Below are 23,327 nucleotides of genomic sequence, written 5' to 3' on the forward strand. Positions count from 1 at the left end.
ACACCACAGATGTTTCCCAGCCACACTGCACCCATGGCCAGAGTAACAGACGGGCTCTTAAATCCCGTCAAAGCATTACTGACAACAGCCAAGATACGGATACAACCCAAGTGTCCACCAGCAGATGCAAAAATAAAGAAAATGCAGCGGATCCACCAAATGGAGCATCCTTCAGCCATAAAGAGGGAAATCCTGCCATCTGGAACAACACGGATGAGCCTGGAGGGCACTGGGCTGAGCAGAATCAGCCAGGCACAGAAAGACAAATACCACACGGTCTCTCCTGCACGTGGAATCTAAGAATGTTGAATACAGAAGCAGAGAGTAGAACTGTGGTTACCAGGGGTTTCGGGGTTGGGGGCGGCGCGGAGATGCAGGCCAAGGGTGCAACGTTTCAGCTGTAAGGTGAACCAGTTCTGCGGCTCTAATGGAAAGCATGGTGACTATGGTTAATAATACTGTATTTCCTTGAAATGTGCTAAGAGAATAAACCTTATGTGTCCTCACCACAAAAACAAAGGTAACCGTAAGCGGTGATATACATGTTAATTAGCTTGTTTGTAGTGTGCATATCATAAGATATATGCACATGAGAACATACCCTGCACACCTTAAGCATGTATAATTTTTATTAGTTACAGCTCAATAAAGCTGAATAAATAAATGCCATTGTGTGGACAGTGGGTTTCCAAGGGTATCCTCTGCAGAGGAGGGACAGGGAGTTACTCGTGCTTGTGGGAAGCACACGGTTTTCCTCTTCAACACGAGGACCGTTGACGTTGCAGGCCAGAATGCATCTCACGGTGAGTGTGAACTGCAGAACACAGCGGGGGTTCATTCCCTCCCTCAGTAGATAGTAAATTCTGCAGTGTTCATGGCCCAGTGAGGGAGTGGGGAGAAAGGCATCCATCCACCTACTAGCTGCTCCTCTGTGTGACACAGCAAACAGTCTCACGCTTCTAAGAACTTTTCTGTGCTACGGAAGATGAGCACATTGAATTGTCTATGTCATAGTAACTGGAGGCCTCTCTGTATGGAATTTTTGAAAATGCTCTACAACATTTTTAAATTTTAGCTGTTCATATATTTGCAAGCAAGCAAGTACAAGATGAGAGAACATACATTTTGAGAAGAAACAAGTTAGTTTCTGCCTTGATAGACTGCCAAAGAATGACATTTTAAAGCTGTCATTTGACTCACTTATACATGTCATGAAGATATCCTGAAATATCCTAAAATATCCTTGGTATTTCAAAGGAAATACCAAGAAACTGATCACCTGTGGTAAAATCTGGACTAATATGCTTAACAAGACAGGTAAGAAAAAATTACAACTTGAACAACCAACATAAACATTTGTTTACTAGAACTTGAGGAGCTTGTTCTCTATGATTTTAGCTAAGCCAAAATAATATTTATTTCATAATTGCTTTGTGCAGTCTCCTGAAATGTTCCTTTCTGTGTATGTTTGAACCAGCCATTTAGGTATTTAGGTCTCTAAATCTCTCTAAAATCAAGTTTCTGCATCTGGAAAGTGAGAGCCATACTGTGAGCCCTAATGGGAAGTGCTGGGAATGGGACCGTGTCCCCTAAAATCCATGATGAAGTCCTGACCCCCAGTGTGACTGCATTGGAGGCAGGGCCTGTAGGAAGTAACTAAGGTCAGATGAGGTCATTCAGGGGGCCTATTTGATTGGGTTGGTGTCCTTAAAGGAACAGGAAAAGACAGCAGATACAGCGCTCTCGCTCTCTCTCTTTCTCTCTTTTTCTCTCTCTCTCTTGTTCTTCCTCTCCCCACCCCCACCTCACTGTCTCTACCATGTGAGGACACACCTATAAGACTGGCGCCTGCAAACCAGGAGGCCGGCCCTTGCCAGTAACTGTACCATGTGAGGACATACACATAAGGCTGCCGTTTGCAGTCCAGGAAGCCGGCCCTTGCCAGTAACCAAACCCACAGCACCTTGGTGTTGGACTTCCACCTCCCAGAACGGTGAGAAGGGAGTCCCTGCTGCCCAAGTCAGCCCACCTGTGGTTCCTTGTTACTGTGGAGTCCAAGCTGCCTCGACAGGAGTCAAGGACGATCACTGTGGAAAGCACCTTATAGACCATCAGATTTAACACAACTACCAAGGTGGTTAGTTCTACCCATGAAAAATTGTTGTTTTAAAACCACCTCATTCAAACACCAAGGACTTCAGCGTGTTAAAGTTGAGAGGAAAGGCTCAGCCAATTTGTGCTTCCACACTTTTATAAATAACCATTATATAATTATGAAGCCTCTAACATCTTAACATTAGCATATATAGGAACTTTAATTTTCAAACCAAGATTTATAAAACTTACTGGATGATAAAAAGTAAATGGGAAAACTTCTGCAGCTTCTAATGGAACTTTTCACACAGCAGCCTGGCTGAACTTATTCTGCCTCCTGCGTCCTCATTATTTTATGACCCCAGAGTCAATCCAGAGCTGATCACTTTAATTTAACCTTCTGGGTAGCATTTTCATAGTGTTCTGTTAACTGATATCTAGACAAACTAACGCCATCAGAAAGCATGTCTAATGCAACCAAAACAGTCCGCTATTTCATTCCTCTCCTAATACATACCCCTTAAAGGACCCACAAGCAGGTACGGATCGTGAGCTGCCCCAAGGCTCATCATAAATCTAACTTATGGCCTGACTCCCCTATTCCATGCATTCGCCCATAATCACGGCCTCCTCACTTCCCATACTCAGGGACTGCAGGGACTCACCAAAGGAACAAATTCAGAATAGAATCAAATGTATCATAAAACCTCTACAGAACTGAGGTTGAAATCTAAGGCAATTGTTCAATAAATTATTTTCCAATTCAATCCTGCTTTTCTTTTCACAAACATATCAGATAAAAGCTTTCATAAAATACTATTCTGCATTTTCTCATTTAATCCCAAACTATGTTATGACATTTAATTAATGTTCACATCTTGGTAGCAGCATCATTATATTAATAATAGGATATAGCTATCTCCACATTATCCTCTGACCACATATTTTAAGAAGGAGCAGTTTTCTATGACATAGATAACTTATCAATTATACATTTCTCATCAAAAAAATGGTTTGGGGGTATATAAGATCAGATTTCTCATTCTGGTCTTCTAAAACATTGTTCTTCAAGTTATTACTGAATTACATTTATGAATGGGCCTGACAATTCTACTTCAGATATTTAAACTGTGGACTTAACACTAAATTTAAATTTGTTATGGCTGCAAACTCATGTTCAGATGTGAATACTACAATTTCCAGAAAGATTTCAATCATTTCTACAAGTAAAACGCTGTATTGTGGTCACCAGCCAGGGTCCTACCTCCAGGTCTGTTCAGTTCAAAACCCTTCTTGTGGCGAGGACAGGATGACCTGGGGTGTTAATCCCCCTGCTCTCTCCCCAGGTCCTCGTCAATCCCGTTCCCTTCCCTGGTGGTCTTACTCCTCACACAGGCCTGGCCTCACTCTTGTAAGAAGAGAATGGAGATGTGGGAAAGGCCAGGGACCTAGAAAATAAGATTTTTTATTTTTTTTCTCTATAATTGAAGGGTTTGAAAGTTAAATTTTAAAAATTAGAAATTTACAGAAGAACAATTCTGAAGTATTCTATTTCACACCCACACAGGAAAGATGCTTTCAAAAATACCCATAGTTTTCAGAAAACAATGGGTTAACAGACTTCACCCTGGGGCTCTGTGATAGGGTGCTGAGTCACAAGGCATTGTTTCTTGCACAGAGTAGGACGTTCCCTTTGCTTTAGGAAACACTCTGTAAGGCATCTTTCAGAATGGGGTGTTGAATCTCTCTCTACTTTTAAAAAATAATTCACTCCAATAAAATTTCCTAAATAGACTGTGGGAGCCTGGATTTGCCATCTGAAGTAAATAAACTATTTCTCAGTGTCTGGATGCAATGATTTCAAACTAAGAAGAGTTATTTGAAAACTCTTGTGCATATTTGCTTAATTTGGATGTTAAATCCTTATTAGAAGGATTTCAATATCCTGGGATTAGAGTTTTGAAAAGTGTATGATAACTCCTAAATTTTAAATATTCAATGATTCCATAGTAATCCACCTTCTTGAGGAGTTGGATCTGTCTTCTCACACCTAAAGCCCCGCGTATGAGTTTCATCAGGTCTGAGCACAGGCCAGGAATGACAAAGGCTGTCCTTGGCAGGCGTCATGGGGGAGCGGCCCCCCAGCCCCGACCTGATGCCAGGACAACACACTGGGGTCTCTGGGAGCCACAGACAGGAACCAGGCTCCCAGCTGCCATGACCTTATGATGTTTGCATCCTGGCCTCGGAGTCTCTGGTCCATCCAGAGCCTCTGCCTCAATCCCTGACGGGGTACAGGAGGAACCTGAAGACACTCTTCTCCTCTGAATTAGCTTCCAGGGCTTTTCCATCCTTAGCTCTCCTCCCCCAGCCCCTGTGCTGATGGGCCTGGCCCTCCAGGGGAGCTCTCCCAAGTGGTCCAGGGAACTGGGGCTGGCAGCTTTCCTGGTCAGCCTGGCCTGCACTATCAGGGCAGGTGATGAGGAGCAGGGGTGTCCGTCCATGTCAGTTGCTTGTCACCTGCCAGCTTCACACCTGGCAGCACTGCTCCTGCCAGTCAACTGGGCACCCACCACGATTAGTCATGGATGCAAATGGGCCTGTCATTGCCCTTTGACTTCGCTCTTCACAACCATAACACAGAGCAGACATGAGCAGGGCTCTTCACAACCTCACAACCGTAACACAGAGCAGACACGAGCAGGGCAGGAGACGGGCCCCAGCCCCAGGACATCAGGCGACCAGCAGGTGGTGGTCAGGTGGTTGTTACACTTTCTGTCTAAAATGATCACTGGGCACAGCCAGTACCAGGAAAAGGCAATCTCCAGGTAGATAGAAAACACGGGAAGCTGGTGATCAGCAGCTTCCCGATAAGATCTCGGGAGCTGGGCAGTGGCCTCAAGCACGGGCGCTTCAAGACAAAAGGGTGGTATTTAACTGGTCTATGACTTTCCTCTGGGTGGACTCAATTGGTGAGGGAAAAACACCTCAAGTGAACATGTGCACAGCCCCAGGAAACACACGGTGCATGCAGCCCCCTCAAATGCTGGCCGGCCCTGCACATGCAGACAGCCCACCCCCAAGGAAGAATCGGGGAAGGGGTCTGCAAACCTTGGAACCATGTCAATGGAGAAAACCACAAGTCAAGGGCTGGATGGGGCTCTTCATCTCTCAAGTCACCCACCGGCTCTCTTACAAGTGTCCTTCACTTCCTTTCATTCCTGCTCTAAAACTTTTTAATAAACTTTCACTCCTGCTCTAAAACTGGCCTCAGTCTCTCCCTCTGCCTTAAACCTCTTTCTGCCCCTCAACCCAATTCCTTCCTCCAAGGAAGCAAGAATCAAGTTTGCTGCAGACCCTTGTGGATTCACAGCTGGTAACAAGAATTCACCACATATGAGCCCCAAACTAACTTCTAGAGAATGTACACATCATTGCAAAGTTAGGTTTATTAAAATAAATATGTTGGCAATATTGAAAATCTAAATTTTTCTTGCAGGGACTTACACCCAACTAAGAATGTGCAGAAAACTTATCAATCAACTTTGGACAGTTCATGCAACAACTCACAGTCCTTAAAGGGATGGACTAAGTAGATCTACATGCAGCAGGTTTTATCTTCATGCATTGTAGATCCGTACAAAAAGCATAATGTTTGCAAAATGAGCACCTAATGGCATTCCATTTATCTACAATTGAAAAACACACAAAAAAATTGTTGTCTGTGGAAAAATGCATATGAAGGAAGAATTTAAAAATGTAAATGGAACAGTCGGTAGGAACATCAGTTCCGAAGGGCCGGTGAGGAGGCAGTCAGGCTCCAGCTGTGGAGGCATACTTTACTCTTTAAAAACACAGACAGAGCCAAAGCAGTCTAGTGCTATCTTGGCATATAATAAATATTAATGATAACTGCACAGGTCTCTGTTTGCTCACTTCAAATTTTTTAGGTTTGAAAAATTATATACTTAAAAAAACGTTTGGCAGATTATGCAACTGTCTTTGCTGTTAGATTTTGGTTATTGACAGTTCTATTTGAGTGATGCACTTTCTATTTGATTTCTTTATAAAGTGTGCTGCTGCATGCACACACCCTTATACACAAACGTATATAAACGATTATTTTTTTTTCTTTGAGACAGAGTTTCACTCTGTCGCCCAGGCTGGAATGCAATGGTGCAATCTTGGCTCACGGCAACCTCTACCTCTTGGGTTCAAGCGATTCTCCTGCCTCAGCCTCTTGAGTAGCTAAGATTACAGGGACCCACCACCACGCCCAACTAATTTTTGTATTTTTAGTAGAGATGGGGTTTCACCGTGTTGGTCAAGCTAGTCTCAAACTCCTGACCTCGTGATCCTCCTACCTCAGCCTCCCAAAGCGTAAACTATTATTTTTAACTAAACCTTGGTGTAAACTTTTATAATGAATATGGCCAAACTGTTCATTTTTTTAAGGTTTTCATATTCTTTAAACCAGAACTTTCCTTATTAAAGTGAACTCTATTCTGGGTACCATTAAATAACATTTTAACGAGCTAACTTAATAGCTTTGAAAACTAAGGCGAAGGTGAATTTTGCAAGAGTCGGACACTATCCAAGTGATGATAGATAAATTCTAGATGTTTTGCCGACAACTGCATTTTGTTAATTGTTTTGGAAGCCTTTTCAGCAAGACTGTCCACTGTTCTCCTGAAGGTATGAATTTCAAAGCCCTGGTTCATCCTTGCAGCCTTCGGCCCTGTACCTGTGAAATTTCACAAATCACTTGCTTCCAAATTTACCTGCACTTTTCCTGGCACTTTGTGTCTTACAGTTTATGTTCCAGTCATACTGCCTCGCCATGCCATCCTCCTCTGTGGAGACAAATCTTTTGGAAATAAATTCATCCAAGAAAAGCCTGGTGGCCATTTTAAACGTAAGAGAAATCAATTTCAAACAAGAATGGATGCCTTGTAGAAGTTAGTGATTTTTGTAAGAAGGATATCCTCCCACTTAAAGCCAGCCAGGCAATCAGCAAGGACATCTGATTTACCCTGGGATAGAATATAATGACAGAAGAATTCATATTATAGTTTGACTATGGACACACTCTAATAAACTTATATGATTCTTCCACTGGTGGGCAAGTCACCGACAAATGAAAGCTCCAAATGCAGTTGTTTTGCTTTCTGTTTTCTAGTTTCTAGGAACAGTAGCCAATTCTCCTTATGCAGTATTCCATTTGTAAACACGCATGTTTGCCCTACACTGATGAGCTCTGCAGAGGACAGGCCGAGGCGTCCAGCAGACCTTCCCCTAATGGACTAAAGAGAGCTCACAGGCCCTGAGCAGGCCCAGGTGCCAGGCGGAGTGGGATCTGACCCAACCAAGAGAGACAGGTGAGGCGATGCACACAGGCGTCAGAGCTGACTCAGCATGAAGAAGCACACAGAGACTGGTTTTCAGAAACTGTCAAGAAATACATTTTGTGTTGGGATCTGAGAAAAATGGAAGAGTTAACAAACTAATAAATGTTTCTCAACAAAGTTATCAACAGAAAAATATATAATGCTGATAAAGTGTCAGATTAGCTTAAAAGGATTGCTACTAAATTACTTGTATTTTGGCTGAATTATAAAATATTGTAAGGGGAATTGGTCATTTGTCTAAACTTAAGGACATAAAATAATAAAGATTAAGGTCAGAATAAAAAAAAAGTAAAACGGAAGTGATGTCTACTCCTGATTTTGCACCCAAAGAATAAGAAGCAACTTGGGAAATACAGATATAAATTTAGATAAATTAAAGTAGTCATGAAATATTGACTTTATGAGAAACAAGTGTAGAATTTTGTATATTGTATATAGAATTTATCATAAACTCCTACATGTTTGCAAGTGTCATGATCCATTCAACAATCTGAGAGACTTTCAATTCTTCATTCCAAATTAAAATCACAGTTCTAAAATCACAGTTTAGAACTGTGATTTTAACTGTCACCCAACACTGTTTGTGCTGGCGCTGCTTGTGGTTGCTGGTTTCTTGTGCAGTCTTCACTAATTTATCAGAGCGCATCCCTTAGATTGTAAATGAGCAGAGTTGTGCCCAGTGCTGTCTTAACTCTGTGGGTAACGTTGTACTATTAGAACCATACCTCCTTCTTCCTGAATCTTAATTTCCTACATAGTAAAATGAAGAAGTAAAATTTTCTAAAATACTTTCCAACTGTGAATCTACCATGACCTAATGTACCAAGTTTAATATATAGCATCCTACCACATTAATTCAAAGTACCAACATAGACGTATCAATTAAAAGAACATTTAATGCACAATGACAATTATAGAAAAATAAAGCAATCTAAATGGGAATTCTGAAAGGGAAGAGGAAGCCGGCCCTCCCCTCCTGAAAGCCCACACTGTCTCTGGGAGACGGAATCCTGAGACTCTTGGGCATCCACACTTCATGTCAATATCAAGGAACAGGAAGTAAAATAATACATTGATTCAGATTCCGTGCTGCAGGATACATGGGCAGAACTGTTGGCTTTGTTAAAGGTAAAGCTAGTTTTGCTCTTTTCCTTCTATGGTCATCTATATCATTAATGGATAATGTGGTTCTATTTTCAGCAGGTTCAAGAAAACAAAACACACATCTACCCATTAATTTTGTCTTCTCCAATGTTCAGGTGAGAACACAAAAGTAACCAGAGGTTTGGAGTTCAGTGGGAATGTTGGGGTACGCTTCAGGAGACCCAAACTCCTTCCAAGCCCATCTGCAGAGCAGGTGCTGAAGTGAGAATGAACCCCCCACTGAAAACAGGGCTCAGAGCATATAAATTAACTATTAGTATTAGTTGCTATCAAGAAAAAAACCATCTGAAAATTAAAACTCCAGTCGGAACTGTACATGCGGCTTCAGTGAGGACATTCAGAGTAACATGCAGGCTCCGCAGGTGTCTTCTCGAACTGTACGTGCGGCTTCAGTGAGGACATTCAGAGTAACATGCAGGCTCCGCAGGTGTCTTCTCGAACTGTACGTGCGGCTTCAGTGAGGACATTCAGAGTAACATGCAGGCTCCGCAGGTGTCTTCTCGAACTGTACGTGCGGCTTCAGTGAGGACATTCAGAGTAACATGCAGGCTCCGCAGGTGTCTTCTCCAGGACGCGGAGTCAGTGGCAGACACACCAGCAATCCTAGGGGTCGAATGAGCAAGCTACCAACCTCAGGGTCCCCTCAGGGTAAGAGCCTCAGCCTTAGGCTAAGTCACTGTACCAGGGGCCCGTAGGGGTGTCTCCTGCATCAGGATGTGGAGGTTTTAAGCGAATTATAATATGAAATATGCTTAGAAAAGTAATAGCATGTGGTAATAAAATAATTTATATTTGTAACTATTTTTACTAGTAATATTATCTAGGGTTTTGGATATGCTTGACTTTAATACTTATCTTGTGTACTCAATAAATCTGTGCTGAGCTGAATCTGATGATGAATTTTTCATCTCCTGGGATCCACGCAGGGACTCCATAGGCCATGAGATAAAAATCCCCCACTTAGGTTTTCTGTGAATCAATTGTGCGATGATTAGGTCTTCCAGTTCTGCTCTTCAAAATCATTTTAAATGGAAAACAAGGTGTTCTCAGTCAGGTTCGCTGGGGGCCAGTGTGGGAAACCCTCCCTGACGTGGACGAAAGGGTTGTCACTGGGCTCTGAGGCCCCCCGGGGTGTTCTGCTTCTAATTCTAGAAAGAGCTGTGACCTTTGTTAAAAGTAGGCCTTCCCAATCTCCAAACACCTGATAACTTCTCATGGTAAAATGGCTTTATTTTCATAATCAACGGAAGGTGCAGGATTTCAGTTATCCCTCAAACTAATGGGATTGATCCCAATATGATTTTCTGCCTGGGACAGAAACCCTGAAATTCTGTACCTAAAAGAAATCCTGAGAGTCGCCTGAGCCCGGGAGGCAGATGTTATGGTGAGCCAAGGTCGCGCCATTGCACTCCAGCCTGGGTGACAGAGCAAGACTCCGTCTCAAAAAAAAAAAAAAAAAAGCAAGAAGAAAAAAAATCCTGACCTCAATTTCTGGGTATATACTTTTCCCATAAACCCTTTCCCCTCAATTTTCCAGCCCAGGTATTTCCCCTCAATTATCCAGCCCAGGTATTTCCCCTCAATTATCCAGCCCAGGTGAGCATGTGTTTTCACAAACGTGTTCGCTTCATCTCTAAGGAGGAGGGTGTCATGTGGAAGCAGCAAAGATCACTGAGAAATGGACCAGGCACCTGAGTGTTCTGATAGCCCTGCTTCTCGTAGAGCAGGGATCTTAACATTAGGTCCACGGGCTTTTTAGGTGTCAATAATTCACCTAAAATTGTATAAAATTGTATCCGTAAGTCTACACGTATGAGCATACACCCGTTTTTCTTAAGCAGTCTTTCATGTTCACCAACAACCTAACTCTTGGTAGAGAATCTGATGCTACAGACTTTTAAAACGTAATTTATTTTTTTCTAGCCAATACAGCATAAACACATTTAGTGTTTTTACTTTGAGATTTTCTATAAAAATCTCTACTAAGCAGGGTAAGTTTAAAATGATTACAAAACCTTCCTTGATTTTTTTCTTTGCTCAAGCCCACTCTTATTAGGTATTTAGAACAAGTGGAGGAAAAAATCATAATGGTTAGTGATTAGACTACATAAAGGCAGACATGAGATTTATCTACACTTTGGGAAGAAAAAAGCCTCAGGGTTGTGGGAATCCTGCATGAGCCCGTAAAGACCGACCACGGCCTCTGGAACACAGAGGCCAGGGTTAGAATGTCTGTCTCCTCCAAAGCTCACGAGGAAACTTACTACCCAGGGCAGTGGTGCTGGGGTGTGGGCTGTGGGAGGTGACTGAGCCATGAGGGCTACGAGCTCATGAATGGGGTCAGGTGCCTTCACACAAAAGCTTGGCTGAAAAATCTCACCCCTTCCGCCTCCTGCCACACAAGGACACAGTGATCATTCTTTGTGGAAGATGCAGCATTCAAGGCGCCATCTGGAAAGAAAGCAGACCCTCACCAGACCACCCAATCTGCGGGCACCTTGATCCTGCGCTCAGAGTCTCCAGAACTGTGAGCAATGTATTTCTGTTCTTTGTAAATTACCCAGCTCAGGTATTTTGTTACAGTAACCCAAACAGACAAAGACAGATGCAGTCCTGGAGGCAGTATGAAGAGGGCATATGTTGGGATGTGGTGCTGGGGTTCCAGGGAAGAGCAACCGAAAGGGGGACCCTGCCCCCCATCCCAGAACCTTCGCCTCCTTGAGCCACAGGGGACATGTGGGGGAGCAGGAGGGCAGACGGGGTGCCAGCCACAGAAGGAGGGGCTCCAAACAGAAGGTGTGGGCCAGGATGCTCACAGGAGCACTTGTACACGATCCACATCTACACCAGAACCGTTTACGGTGGGATCTTTGTGGACCTTCTCGGGAAACCCGTCACACTTTGCTAACATCCGCACCTCTTCGGAAACACTCGTCACAGGATTGTGAGTCGGGGGGGACATGCCCACCTCATTTTATTTCCAAGGTAAAGGACAGGAGGACTGAGAAAACCAAACAAACACAGGGTCTCCTAAGCCTGTGCCCCCAGAAAGGGCCGGCCTAGAACATAGGAATGGAAATGGTTTGGGGAATATTTTCAAGAACACACTGAAAAGAACCTCTTTTCAACTACATGATTCTTGAACATCAGTTTTTGCAGCTAATGGATGTATTTAAAGGAGAGCAACGAAAGGTCTCTGACTAAAGATGACACTACATATATCTAAAATTATTTACCCCTACTAGAAGGGAAATTAGGAACTGACAAAATGATTGCAGTTTCAATGCAGTATGTTTGATTTGCAGTAGTCCTCTTTCAAATAAAGTTGCAAAAACAAAACAAAACAAAATCCCCAATAGTCACTATTCTGCCGCATCTGATAAATACATTTCTTACCCTTAAGGAAATTTCATTTGTCAGTTAGGAATATAATTGCAGCCAAGAAGGACCTTGTTTTGGCATCAAAATTCACATTTCCATCCACAGATGCATGGCGACCAAGGTGGCCCCAAATGCTGGAACACCCACCGCCTTGCCTTTCACAGCCTTTGCAGACGGAAACCCTGGGGCTGCTGTGCTTTCGGCAAGCACACCAGTCACCCTGTGGCTCCCTTCTGGTTTCCAGGGAGAACATTCCACATCTCACATGGGGGCATTTGGGGCTTTTTATTTTTTTAGACGGAGTCTCGCTCTGTCGCCAGGCTGAAGTGCCGTGGTGGGATCTCGGCTCATTGAAACCTCCGCCTCCCGGATTCAAGCCATTCTCCTGCCTCAGCCTTCTGAAGAGCTGGGATTACAGGTACGCGCCAGGATTGGGGATATTTTTTACATAAGCTTTACATGGAAAATGTATTAGCAAATAAAGTCAGGGAGAGAGTAAATAATACAACCTTAAAAACTGTATTTTATTTTGTGACACAGTCAAAGCCAGTAGTTGTGGATATTTAAATAACAGGCAACAGCTTTTGCTCAGCAATCATTCCTGAACCACACTTTTCAAAGACCCTTCATGGGGCTCCTCTGAAACACTGTGAGACTCCCCTGAAGTGGCGGCACTTACATTCCTGCCCTGGTGGCTTCCGCCCACACAGACGACATCTTGCTTCTGAATTGTCAGCACCTCTTTCGTCAGCTTCAGCCGGACGTCATAGGCATTTTCGGACTCTTCATCGTACAACAGAGCAACAGCGGTTTTCGTCTGTAGGGACAAAGTGGAAACACAAAGAGTGGTGTGAGGCCAGGAGCCAGGGGTGGGGACGGGTGACACAAGCCTCCTGCTCAAGACTCTTCCTAAACGCACGTGTAGCGCTCACGTGTGCACAGGAGATCTGTTCTCGGCCGATAAGGATTTGATTCATTTATGCAAAAAGTAATCAAGTGTTGAATAATTGTTCCCGAGCAGTTTTTGTGGGATTTATATAAGGCGTGTTTTTAAAAGAAAATTAGCCCGGCATTTTTTTTTTTTTTTAACTTGACAGGTTTTATAGTATTTTAATCAATTTTTCCCGCTTCCAAAAATATACAGATTTTTTAGTTTAACTAAAGTTATTTGCATAAAAATGATAGTTTTTAAGATTCATAAAATATCTGTATGAAGGTTTGTCGGCCTGGAGTAGGAAAGGAACACACCGGGAATAACCACAGCCAGGAGGAAGTGGCCTTCTCAGAAGTGAGCAGGTGAGCGTGGCCCAAGCTCCTGCAGCGGCTGCTGCTGTGTTCTGGGAGCTGGGGAAAGGGCCAGGCCTGTTGTTCCTGGACAGCAAGCAACACAATGGGGAACTGCTAGGAAGTATTGATCAGGAGGGACGTGTAATTAGTCATAGAAGATAAATCTATCAGCTTTGTTAGCAGATGAAGGAAGCACCGTTCAGAAAGACACCTTTGGGTCATTAGAAACGTTGCCTCCTCCTCGGGGAGAGTCGGGAAAAGCTGCCCTGGGGGCTCCAGAGCAGACCGCTGGCCAGGTACAGGGCTTAGGCAACCCACAGGATAGCAGTTATGCCCAGCCGCATGCCCAGTGCCTTGTCAGGACCCAGCCTCCAGAGTGCAGCAGCAGGGGCGAGAGCCAGGGCACTTGGTCCTTGCACCACATGGCCGGGGAGCGGGACAGGCACATCTGGAGGCCAGTGGCCCAGCAAGGAGGGCTGAGACCCCACCATCCTCTCTGCCTAGAGCCCCGGTGCTGATCAACCCTCACATTCAGAGCCACACATGAGGGCAGAGCCTGGCCCACGGACACGGAGGTCCCCGTGGGTGAAGGATGAGGCTGTGGCCATATAGGACCCTGCAGCTCCACAACTCAGCTGCCATGAGAACCAAACAGGGGGTCCAAGGAGCCCCAGCGCCTGCGTGTGCCCCAGAGATCTGGAGTTCACCAGGTGAGATCCAGGCTGAGCAAAAGGATTTTTAAAAAACCAACTCATCAAATGCCTCTATTAAGTAGCATGGTTGGGTAGGAAGGGCTTGTTGGGCTTGTTTCCACAGTGGAGGCCTCCTCAGCACTCATGGGAAACACAGACCCTCACCGAGGGAAGCCACCAACCAAGCCAGAATATGCTCCTCCCAACATCCTCAGCTGATCCCCATGCACAGGAGAGTTTCAGGAGGGTTCCAAGTGGTTTCCTCTTGCTTTCAATCAACACAGCACAAAAAAAGAGTGTTTGCCCCACTGCATTGCATCTGTTAATTTAACAACCACACATGCAGGACTGTGCTCACACATACTGTCACACGTGACCATCTGGCCGGCAGCCCAGGGACCGGCCACTACAATCCACACCTCACCCAGCATAAGTAAAACTGCACCCAGTGGAAACTCTAATGGTTTCTTCCCATCCCTGTGGGCGCTGTGTGCTCCCACCCACTTCGCCGACCCCAGGGGGCTATACATGGATGAGACTGCCAGACCAGGTGGGCGCTGGAACTGGGAGTGCTGCTGTGGCTCTGGGAGCTCACAGGCCGTCTGTGGATCCACCAGGTCTCTGTAAGGGGCAGTGCCTGTGGAGGCACCAAGGGCAGCCGGGAAGGAAGCCCAGGTACGGCTGGACCCAGGCCCCCTGGCCCTTTGCAGCTTGATGCCTAGACTTGCCTGACCGCAGGCTGAGCTCACTGGAGAGATGAAGAAATGTAGACATGTCCCTAAGGGCAGGAAGACCCTCCTCAGTATTTTCCTCATGAGTGTGTGTAACGTGTAACTCTTATAAGTGAACACCGATTGGGAAAATAGAATTCTAGCTAACCAGCGTGAAACAGGATGAAATGTAAGTGCCTGCAGCTCCCTGCCTGACTTTGATGTGCGTTCTCACCACACCTGCAAGGATATCTCACCATTGCCTCCTGCACTTACTCTCACACACTGGTGCCTGATAACAGGTGGGCATCCCCCACTCCGCTGCACACAGAGGGAAGCAGGGCCAGCTCTGCCACAGGGCAGCAAGCACTGAGCTCCAAGCCCAGGCATGTGGGCTTGACAATGGGAGGAGCTGAGCGATGGGGCTTCCTCAGGACACAGCAGCCCATGGGAGCCAGAAAGTGGTCCTGCTTGCCTGGCTTGGGAGAGGCCCCAGGTCCCAGTCTCTCTCCTTGCTTCTCCTCGGGCCATGGTTCTCACCCTCCCTGCCAGTCACTATGACTGACAGCTCTCAGGCTTTAAGAAAAGGAAGGACCACCAGAGTTCTTGGTAATGATTCCTGCAGACACACACACCCATGCAACACACATGGCTCATACGCATGCCTCCACACGTGTGCACAAAAACTCATGCACACAGGCTCTCTCCACGATGACCTAGGAATCTCCCTGGCAGTGGGAGCTCTGGCTAGCCTGATTTCTCCAGATCCCCCGGTGACCGACGCATCTGAGCACATTCTTGCTGCAGACTTTCACTAAGCCATCGCATGTTCCCCAGCCACACCATTGCCCAGGACAGGCCCCCTCGCCACCGCCATGGGGGACCTGCGGGGCTCTTGGGGAGGACCTCAGGGGCGGCACTAATAAGCAGCGGACCCGGAACGGGGTGCAGAGACCCCGAGCGGCAGATGCGTGGTAAGGAGTGGCCACGGTGAGCAGTGGGCCATCCCCAGAGAAGCTGAGGCAGTGCAGCCGCCTTCAGAGGAAGGGCGTGCTCTGCTCTTGTTATTCAGGACGAGAACAGTTTTTAGTTTGCATCAAAATGATGCGATATTGGTCGATGCTCTATCTGGATGTAAAGTCCACACTCACATAGAATATTAATTTCCAACTAATCATCACGCTGACTGCTCACCATTGCTACTGGTTAACGGTCCTGGTGAGGACACTGCCTGCAACCCAGGGACTCTAGTAATGGAAAACACTGAACTTAGTGTCCACAGAGAACAGTTTCCATGACAGAGGCCAAGGGAAGGGTGTGCTGAGCTTTAACAAATAAAACATAATATTTTAAATATATAAAATTTTAAATGCTAGCTAAGGAAAGCAAATAAGATTCAACAAAGACCTCTAATGAATCATCTGTTGCTCTATGACGCCATCTGAACCAGATGATGCTATCTGAAATAAACCTAACTTCTGCTCAAAATGTTAAAAAATTAAAGTCAGGAACACAACCAAATTAGAGGTAATTAGGCATTCCAAATCAAAGTTGCAATTTATGCTAATCACTTTCTTCTACAACAACACACGTTCTGTCAAATCGGCCTTACTTTGCCAGAGAGAATTATTTGCAGTAATGTGCGGTAATATGCCCTCCAGGCACTGCTTTCTGTGCCCCTTCCTGTGCCCTGGAGACATGACCTGTAGCCCGCCAGGGAAACCTCTGTGAACAGCCTGAGCATGGAGTTGCTGAGATAAGAGCAGGTCACTCACCAGGAGGAATAAAGGCAGGGGGAGGGGACGCAGGTTCCACCGGGTCCTGCCCTCTCCAAGGCCCACATTTCCCATTGCTTAAGCAATTCTGGGTATTTAATGAGCTAATTGAATGCATTTCCTTGACACATTTCTTGGAAATAAAATAGTAATTCCAACTCAACTTCTTCAAAAGTAAACTTTCAGTCTTTCCCATTGAAAACAAATAAAAATATTTAAAAACTAACAAAAGTAAAACTCCTTCTCATCCAGTGATCCCCCCACCCCAGTGGGTGGCAATGGCATCACCCCGGTGTCTCGGTTGAAGCCCCTCAGTTCCGTGACCTTCCTCCCTCCTGACCCTCGGTGTCCAACTCACCAGCAAATCCCCTGAAATGTCTCCCCCTCTGCCTGGAGTCACAGGGTTCAGCTGCCTTCAAAGCTGCTTCACTGGCCTCATGAAAGACCTACCTGTTTCCAGCCTTGCCCAGTTCAGTGTATTCTTAAAGTCATAGCTGGGCGACCCTGATAAAATATCGTTCAGGTAATGTCATTTCTCTGAACAAAATCTCCCCAAAGTTTGCCATTTCTCAAAGAAAAAGCCAGTGTCCAGCAATGTCCTGTGAGGCCAGCATCCGTAGTCTCTCCCTGTCCCCGGCCCAGCTATCCTGCAACCCCATTGTGTCTGCACGGGATCTGTCCACCTGCCCTGCCCAGCTGTCCGGCAGCCCCGCCATGCCTGCCTGGGGTCCATCCGCCTGCCCTGCCCAGCTGTCCAGCAGCCCCGCCATGCCTGCCCAGGGTCCATCCACCTGCACTGTCCAGCTGTCCTACAACCCCGTCATGCCTGCTGGGATTTGTCCACCCACCCCACCCACTCCTCTCCCCAGTATCCTCATCTCCTGGGGTCTGGGCTGAAAGCCCCCACCTCGGCAGCTTCCCTAACCGGCCAGTTAAAATCAGAACTCCGCCATCCCCCATTGCTCTTCATACCTCTTCCCAACTTTATCTTTCTCCCTAGAACTTTTCAGAACCTGATGCTGCTTGACAGTAGAACAAGAGTTCCATGATGGAAGGGTCCTCTCTACCTTCTCCACTTCAGGAGGACCAGTTCCTACAGTGCAGTCTGGCATATCCTAGGGGCACAAGACAGTTCTCAAACGGAATGCAACAGGAAGCCTACTTTCACCTTGTAACTTTATCCATGCAATTCCAATAAAAATCCAATACAGACAACTTTGAAACGTAGCCTTACAATTCTAACAATATGTTTAATGAAATAAAGACAGCTGCAGAGAAGAGGACCCACTACACAGAAACATGAAAACATAAAATCCACTGTGATATCACAGCAGCCACCAAACAGTGAGGGCATCACCCCGGTGATGAACCCGCGTTCATGAACCCGCGTCAGCACCGGGAGGTCTCGGGTACATGTGGGGTGTATGACATCCCTGGAGAAAAAAAAAAAAAAAAACCTTCCTGCAAAGAAAGATCTTTACTGCTTAATGTAGTAATGCTTTGATAATTGTAAATATGGGTCTCATATGCCTCATTTCACAAAGTAGTTCCAGAGAGATCAACAGTCACAGGGATGTAGAAAAACAAAATAAAAACCTGTGAAGGAAATATCAGTGTGTGTGTGTGTGTTTGTGTGCGGGGATGTGTGCAAGCATATTGGGTTAGAGTGATTCAAAAGCCAGAACTTCTTGAGTAAAGGATTCATTATATAGACATAAAAAAAACTTTCTATAACAAAAATACCATATTCAAAAATAAATGCATGCTGCAGACACTAGTTTCATTGAGCCTCACAAATAAAGATGGAAACATGAGCATCCTGTTAAAATTGAGCAAGGAATATAAAAATAATTCCCAAAAGAAGGAATACAAGAAACTGAATTACAAGTGTGAAAATACATGCAACCTCACTAGTCATCAAAAAATCACAGCCGCGGCCGGGCGCAGTGGCTCAAGCCTGTAATCCCAGCACTTTGGGAGGCCGAGACGGGTGGATCACGAGGTCAGGAGATCGAGACCATCCTGGCCTGCACGGTGAAACCCCGTCTCTACTAAAAAAAAAAAAAAACTAGCCGGGCAAGGTGGCGGGCGCCTGTAGTCCCAGCTACTCGGAGGCTGAGGCAGGAGAATGGCGGGAACCCGGGAGGTGGAGCTTGCAGTGAGCTGAGATCCGGCCACTGCACTCCAGCCTGGGCGACACAGCGAGACTCCGTCTCAAAAAAAAAAAAAAAAAAAAAAAAAATCACAGTCACTACAACACTGATTTCAGATTTTTAAACTACCAGGCAGGTAAATGTTTAAAAGGAACAGCAACACCTCGCATCAGCGAAGACATGCAGACATGGATGTCTGTGCGGTGTTGGCAGGTGTGTGAGTGCTCAGCATGTTCCCAGAAAACGCTCAGAAACAGATGTGAACATTGACTAGGACTAGGTTTTAATGTGGCATTTTTACTTCTAAGAATTCATCTTAAAATAAACAATCAGACTTGGCACTGAGAGTGGTGGGCAAGGTGTTCATTTCATACCTTTCACTTTTAAAGTGCATTGATTTATAGGTGATATTAAGAAGCTGCTAAAAATATTTATTTCAGCACCTCTTGATAAGCAAAGGAGTCCAGAAATAACAAGCATGTGTGAAAAGCAGAAGAGTATGATAGTAACTCTTAAGGATGATGCACATGCATAGATGTAAATATAGCATGGAGGAGACTTCGAAGAACAGGGTTTCAAAACATTAATATTTTATGCAAATGCTTATAATTTTAAAATTATGAAAATGCATCATTTATTATTGATTACTTAAATCTATGAAGGCTGATTTTTTATTAAATCCTGACTTTTGTTGCTAAAGTTGATTTGCTTCCATAAAATTCAAGGTGAGTCTCTTAATAATTTACAAAAACCATAAATACTAAATTTAGCTATTTTACTGCTTTTTGATTTATTTATGCAGCTGAGTGCATCTCTGCTGAGATCATTCATGAATGTCTTTGTTGGAAGCATAGCACACTGATGCCTTCTAGCAGATGAAAACAGAGAAGGCTATTCTAAAATAGAACGTACTTGATATAAAGTACCGCACAGCATAACACTCATCAAATAATCATTGCTATCTATAGAGTCAAAGTGTGATAACAATGTATACAAGTTGTTATAAAGCACTGCCCCTTGGTTATCCAGAAGTAAGTATATTTCCTTCCCTGAGTTGTTGACATTAAGATAATTAGCAAATGCATATCAGGTACTGAAAGAAGCATAAAAAGCCATGAAGAGTCACAGAGGAAGGGAAACTAACCACATAAGTTACTGGGCCATACGGGGTGGCAGGAAGGAACAGACTTCCAATTTAGCCCAGTTTTTAGAAGTTGACAGCTTAAGGGAGCTGTCAGAAGTGCTTGGTTATCAAGAATTCTAAAGTTCTAATACTGTGCCTTTTGACTTGGTCAACTGGGTCTACCAAAGATTAAAGATTGTGTGGATATACACCCATATACTGGCGGTATAACTGGCACTGAAGATGTTTGTGTCACCAATGACTTTGGTCATATGTAGAACATGAGCCCCTGGAGGAGGTGGAGCAAGCCACAGACGCGTCCGACGACATCTACCACATGCTCCCTACACACAGGTGCACAATCTGCCTCACTGCTTTGAGCCTCTGCTTCCTGATCTGTAAAAGCAGATAATTGCAGCTTTATTCAGACACATGAATGGGGAAATGAGACGGTATTTGTGACCACTCCTAACAGAGAGCCTGTCAGAGAACAGCAGTGGTCCACTATAATTCGGTCTTTTTCTGGAAGGTTATCTTTATGGATATTTTCATGTCAGTAAAAATGAAACCATTTTTGGCACAAGAAAGAAAAATAAACTCTGTCAATCCAGCAGCGTATCAAACAAACCAAAAAAATCAAGACATCAGTGAGTAAATCTATCACAGACACCACTGAGTAAGGAAATCCACACTCTCAGTGAGTAAATCTATCACAGACACCATTGGAGTAAGGAAATCCACACTCTCAGTGAGTAAATCTATCACAGACACCATTGAGTAAGGAAATCCACACTCTCAGTGAGTAAATCTATCACAAACACCATTTGAGTAAGGAAAATCCACACTCTCAGTGAATAATCTATCACAGACACCATTTGAGTAAGGAAATCCACACTCTCAGTGAGTAATCTATCACAGACACCATTTGAGTAAGGAAAATCCACACTCTCAGTGAGTAATCTATCACAAACACCATTTGAGTAAGGAAAATCCACACTCTCAGTGAGTAATCTATCACAGACACCATTGAGTAAGGAAATCCACACTCTCAGTGAGTAATCTATCACAGACACCATTTGAGTAAGGAAAATCCACACTCTCAGTGAGTAAATCTATCACAGACACCATTGAGTAAGGAAATCCACACTCTCAGTGAGTAAATCTATCACAGACACCACTGAGTAAGGAAATCCACACTCTCAGTGAGTAAATCTATCACAGACACCATTTGAGTAAGGAAATCCACACTCCTAGTTTTAGATATAAACCAAAACAATTCAGATAAGAAGAAAAACGAACACCAATCAGCCAGCGTCCCACTAAAATCTACACGGAAACAACTACTGCTGCCCTTGGAAGGTTAAATGAAAGCAGAAACCTAAACATTCATTTTCTACCAATGAGCGATGACACTTTCCATTGGAAAAAGGGATAATATTCTGCCCATCAACGCTAGAGTCTGAAGTTTAGGACATAAAATGAAGTCCCCATAAAAGCAGGATCTTTGCCTGAGACTTGCTGGTGGCCACAGCTCAGTCCTGCAATATGTGGCAGCTGCGAAGGATGTAGGAGCTGCCCGTTAGGTTGTCCCCACTCACTTTGCATCCCAAGAGACCAACAGTGCCTAGGACAGGCTGGGGACTCAGTGAACACTTTGCAACTTAAAAACTTGCACACATGCGTCTAATTATGCTCCAACGCTCATCTGATCCATTTTTCTTAGTTATGTGACTTTGGCTAGGTTATTACTCTTTTATGTGCATTATTCTTGGCACCTATAATGATGAGAATATTGGATTTCTATGGTGCATTCTGTATAGTCATACATGATTCCATGATTATTTTATTGATTTTTTTTTTTCACTTAAAATGGTAAAATCTGATTCTTGGACCAACATGGCAATGAAATAATAATTAAATTAGATTACACACATAAAACTAATCCAAAAACTTCACAGTGCCATATGAATCAAATGGATACATTGCTAAAAACTACAGTTTCTCTTAGGATAGTATTACTCAACATAGACTTGTCTAAAAACAACTCGAGCCTATCATAATCATTACATTTTTTTAGGTTCTGCTAATTCAACATTTGATAATTTCCCTTGAGTTGCTTTGTAATTTAATACTTTACTCCTAGGGAAACATTTCCTGAGAAAGTTATAAGGTGTATAAATTGTAGGAGGTATGTTTAATGTCAGATACAGAGTAAGCTTTGAATCTTAGGAGTGAATGAATTAAATTCATCAGGTAAAATGCAACGAATTACAAAATAGTCTTATCTTTTCATTTTTATAGAATTGAAATGCTGATTACTTAACAATACCTTTATCAAATTTCTCAAAACTTAGGAAAATCCTCCCTCAATGTAAAGACCACTGTTTATTCTACCTGTTTGGATGAAGATTTTATATTCCTGAAAACTGTGCACTCAACCACATCTCTTCCTTCCTTCCAGTTTTCCAGGAGTGTGCTCCCTTTAGCAGGCTTACCTTAGTATATTTAGGTCAAAAAGAATGTCAGGGGAGAAACACATCATCTCAACTAAGGTGGTCACAATGATTTACAGTCTGAAAAGGACTACTTGGTGGTGCTCCTCCCCCTGAGCAGGGCATGTCTGAGCATTGCCCGGGCAGACGAGGGTCACACATGCACAGCGGGGCCACACTGCAGCTGCCCGGAGGGACCAATGCTGGAGACCAGAGTCCTCCCCGTGTCTTCACCCTGGTCCTTTCCACCTGGCTATGCTCAAACACCAGCCACTTACTGAGCCTGGGAATCTATCTGGGCAGTTTCCTTTTGAACCCACATATAAATATCGAGAGTCTATCCAGCATCTTTACCTCGTCAAAATTAAGGTTCACCAGCCACATACAAGCTAAAGAAAAACAGGTTTTATAGACACCATTAAAAATTTTCTCAGGAAAAATATCTTTTTAAAATCCCCTCTTTCTACAAAAGAGGCATATTAAATACTGAGACATGTTTTTAAAATATAACCATTTAACTTTGTGTTAATGAAAAGAACACAAAGTTTTCATCATGCAACCTCACCCTAGCCAAAAAAGCAATTACATAAATTTATAATTTCAACAGCCAAAAACATTTAAGGGAAAAAGGTCTTCATGTTCAATAATAGGGAACATTGGATATAATGTTATTACATCTACTTAAATGACTACTTTCCTATGTAAAGTGCATGAAAGAAGAATGAGCAACCTCAAAGATATCACAGGTTTGGTTCTAGACCACCCGAATCAAGTGGATATTACAATAATGCAAGTCACACATTTTTTTGGTTTCCCAGAGCATATAAAAGTTATGTTTACAGTATACTATAGTCTATTAAGTGTGGAATAGCATTACGTATAAAACAATGTACACACCTTAGTTAAAAAATACTTTATTGCTAAAAATGTTAACAATCATCTGGGCCTTGGCTGACTTGTAATCATCTTGCTGGTGGAGAGCCTTGCCTTGATGCTGCTGGAGGATGACAGATAAAGGTGGTGGCTGCTGAAGGCTGAAATGGCTGTG

At 44.0% G+C, this 23,327-nt stretch overlaps 1 protein-coding gene across 1 annotated transcript in view; it reads right to left on the reverse strand.

Annotated features, from left to right (window-relative positions):
- SNTG2 (syntrophin gamma 2) overlaps window positions 1-23,327 on the reverse strand; it is a 383,842-nt gene that overhangs the window by 240,686 nt on the left and 119,829 nt on the right. The window contains exon 2 of the mRNA XM_030921522.1: window positions 12,727-12,864. Within this exon, the coding sequence (XP_030777382.1) occupies window positions 12,727-12,864 (138 nt within the window). The remainder of the gene's footprint in view (window positions 1-12,726; window positions 12,865-23,327) is intronic.

Source organism: Rhinopithecus roxellana, chromosome 17 (assembly GCF_007565055.1).
Source record: "Rhinopithecus roxellana isolate Shanxi Qingling chromosome 17, ASM756505v1, whole genome shotgun sequence".
Taxonomy (NCBI): Eukaryota; Metazoa; Chordata; class Mammalia; order Primates; family Cercopithecidae; genus Rhinopithecus; species Rhinopithecus roxellana.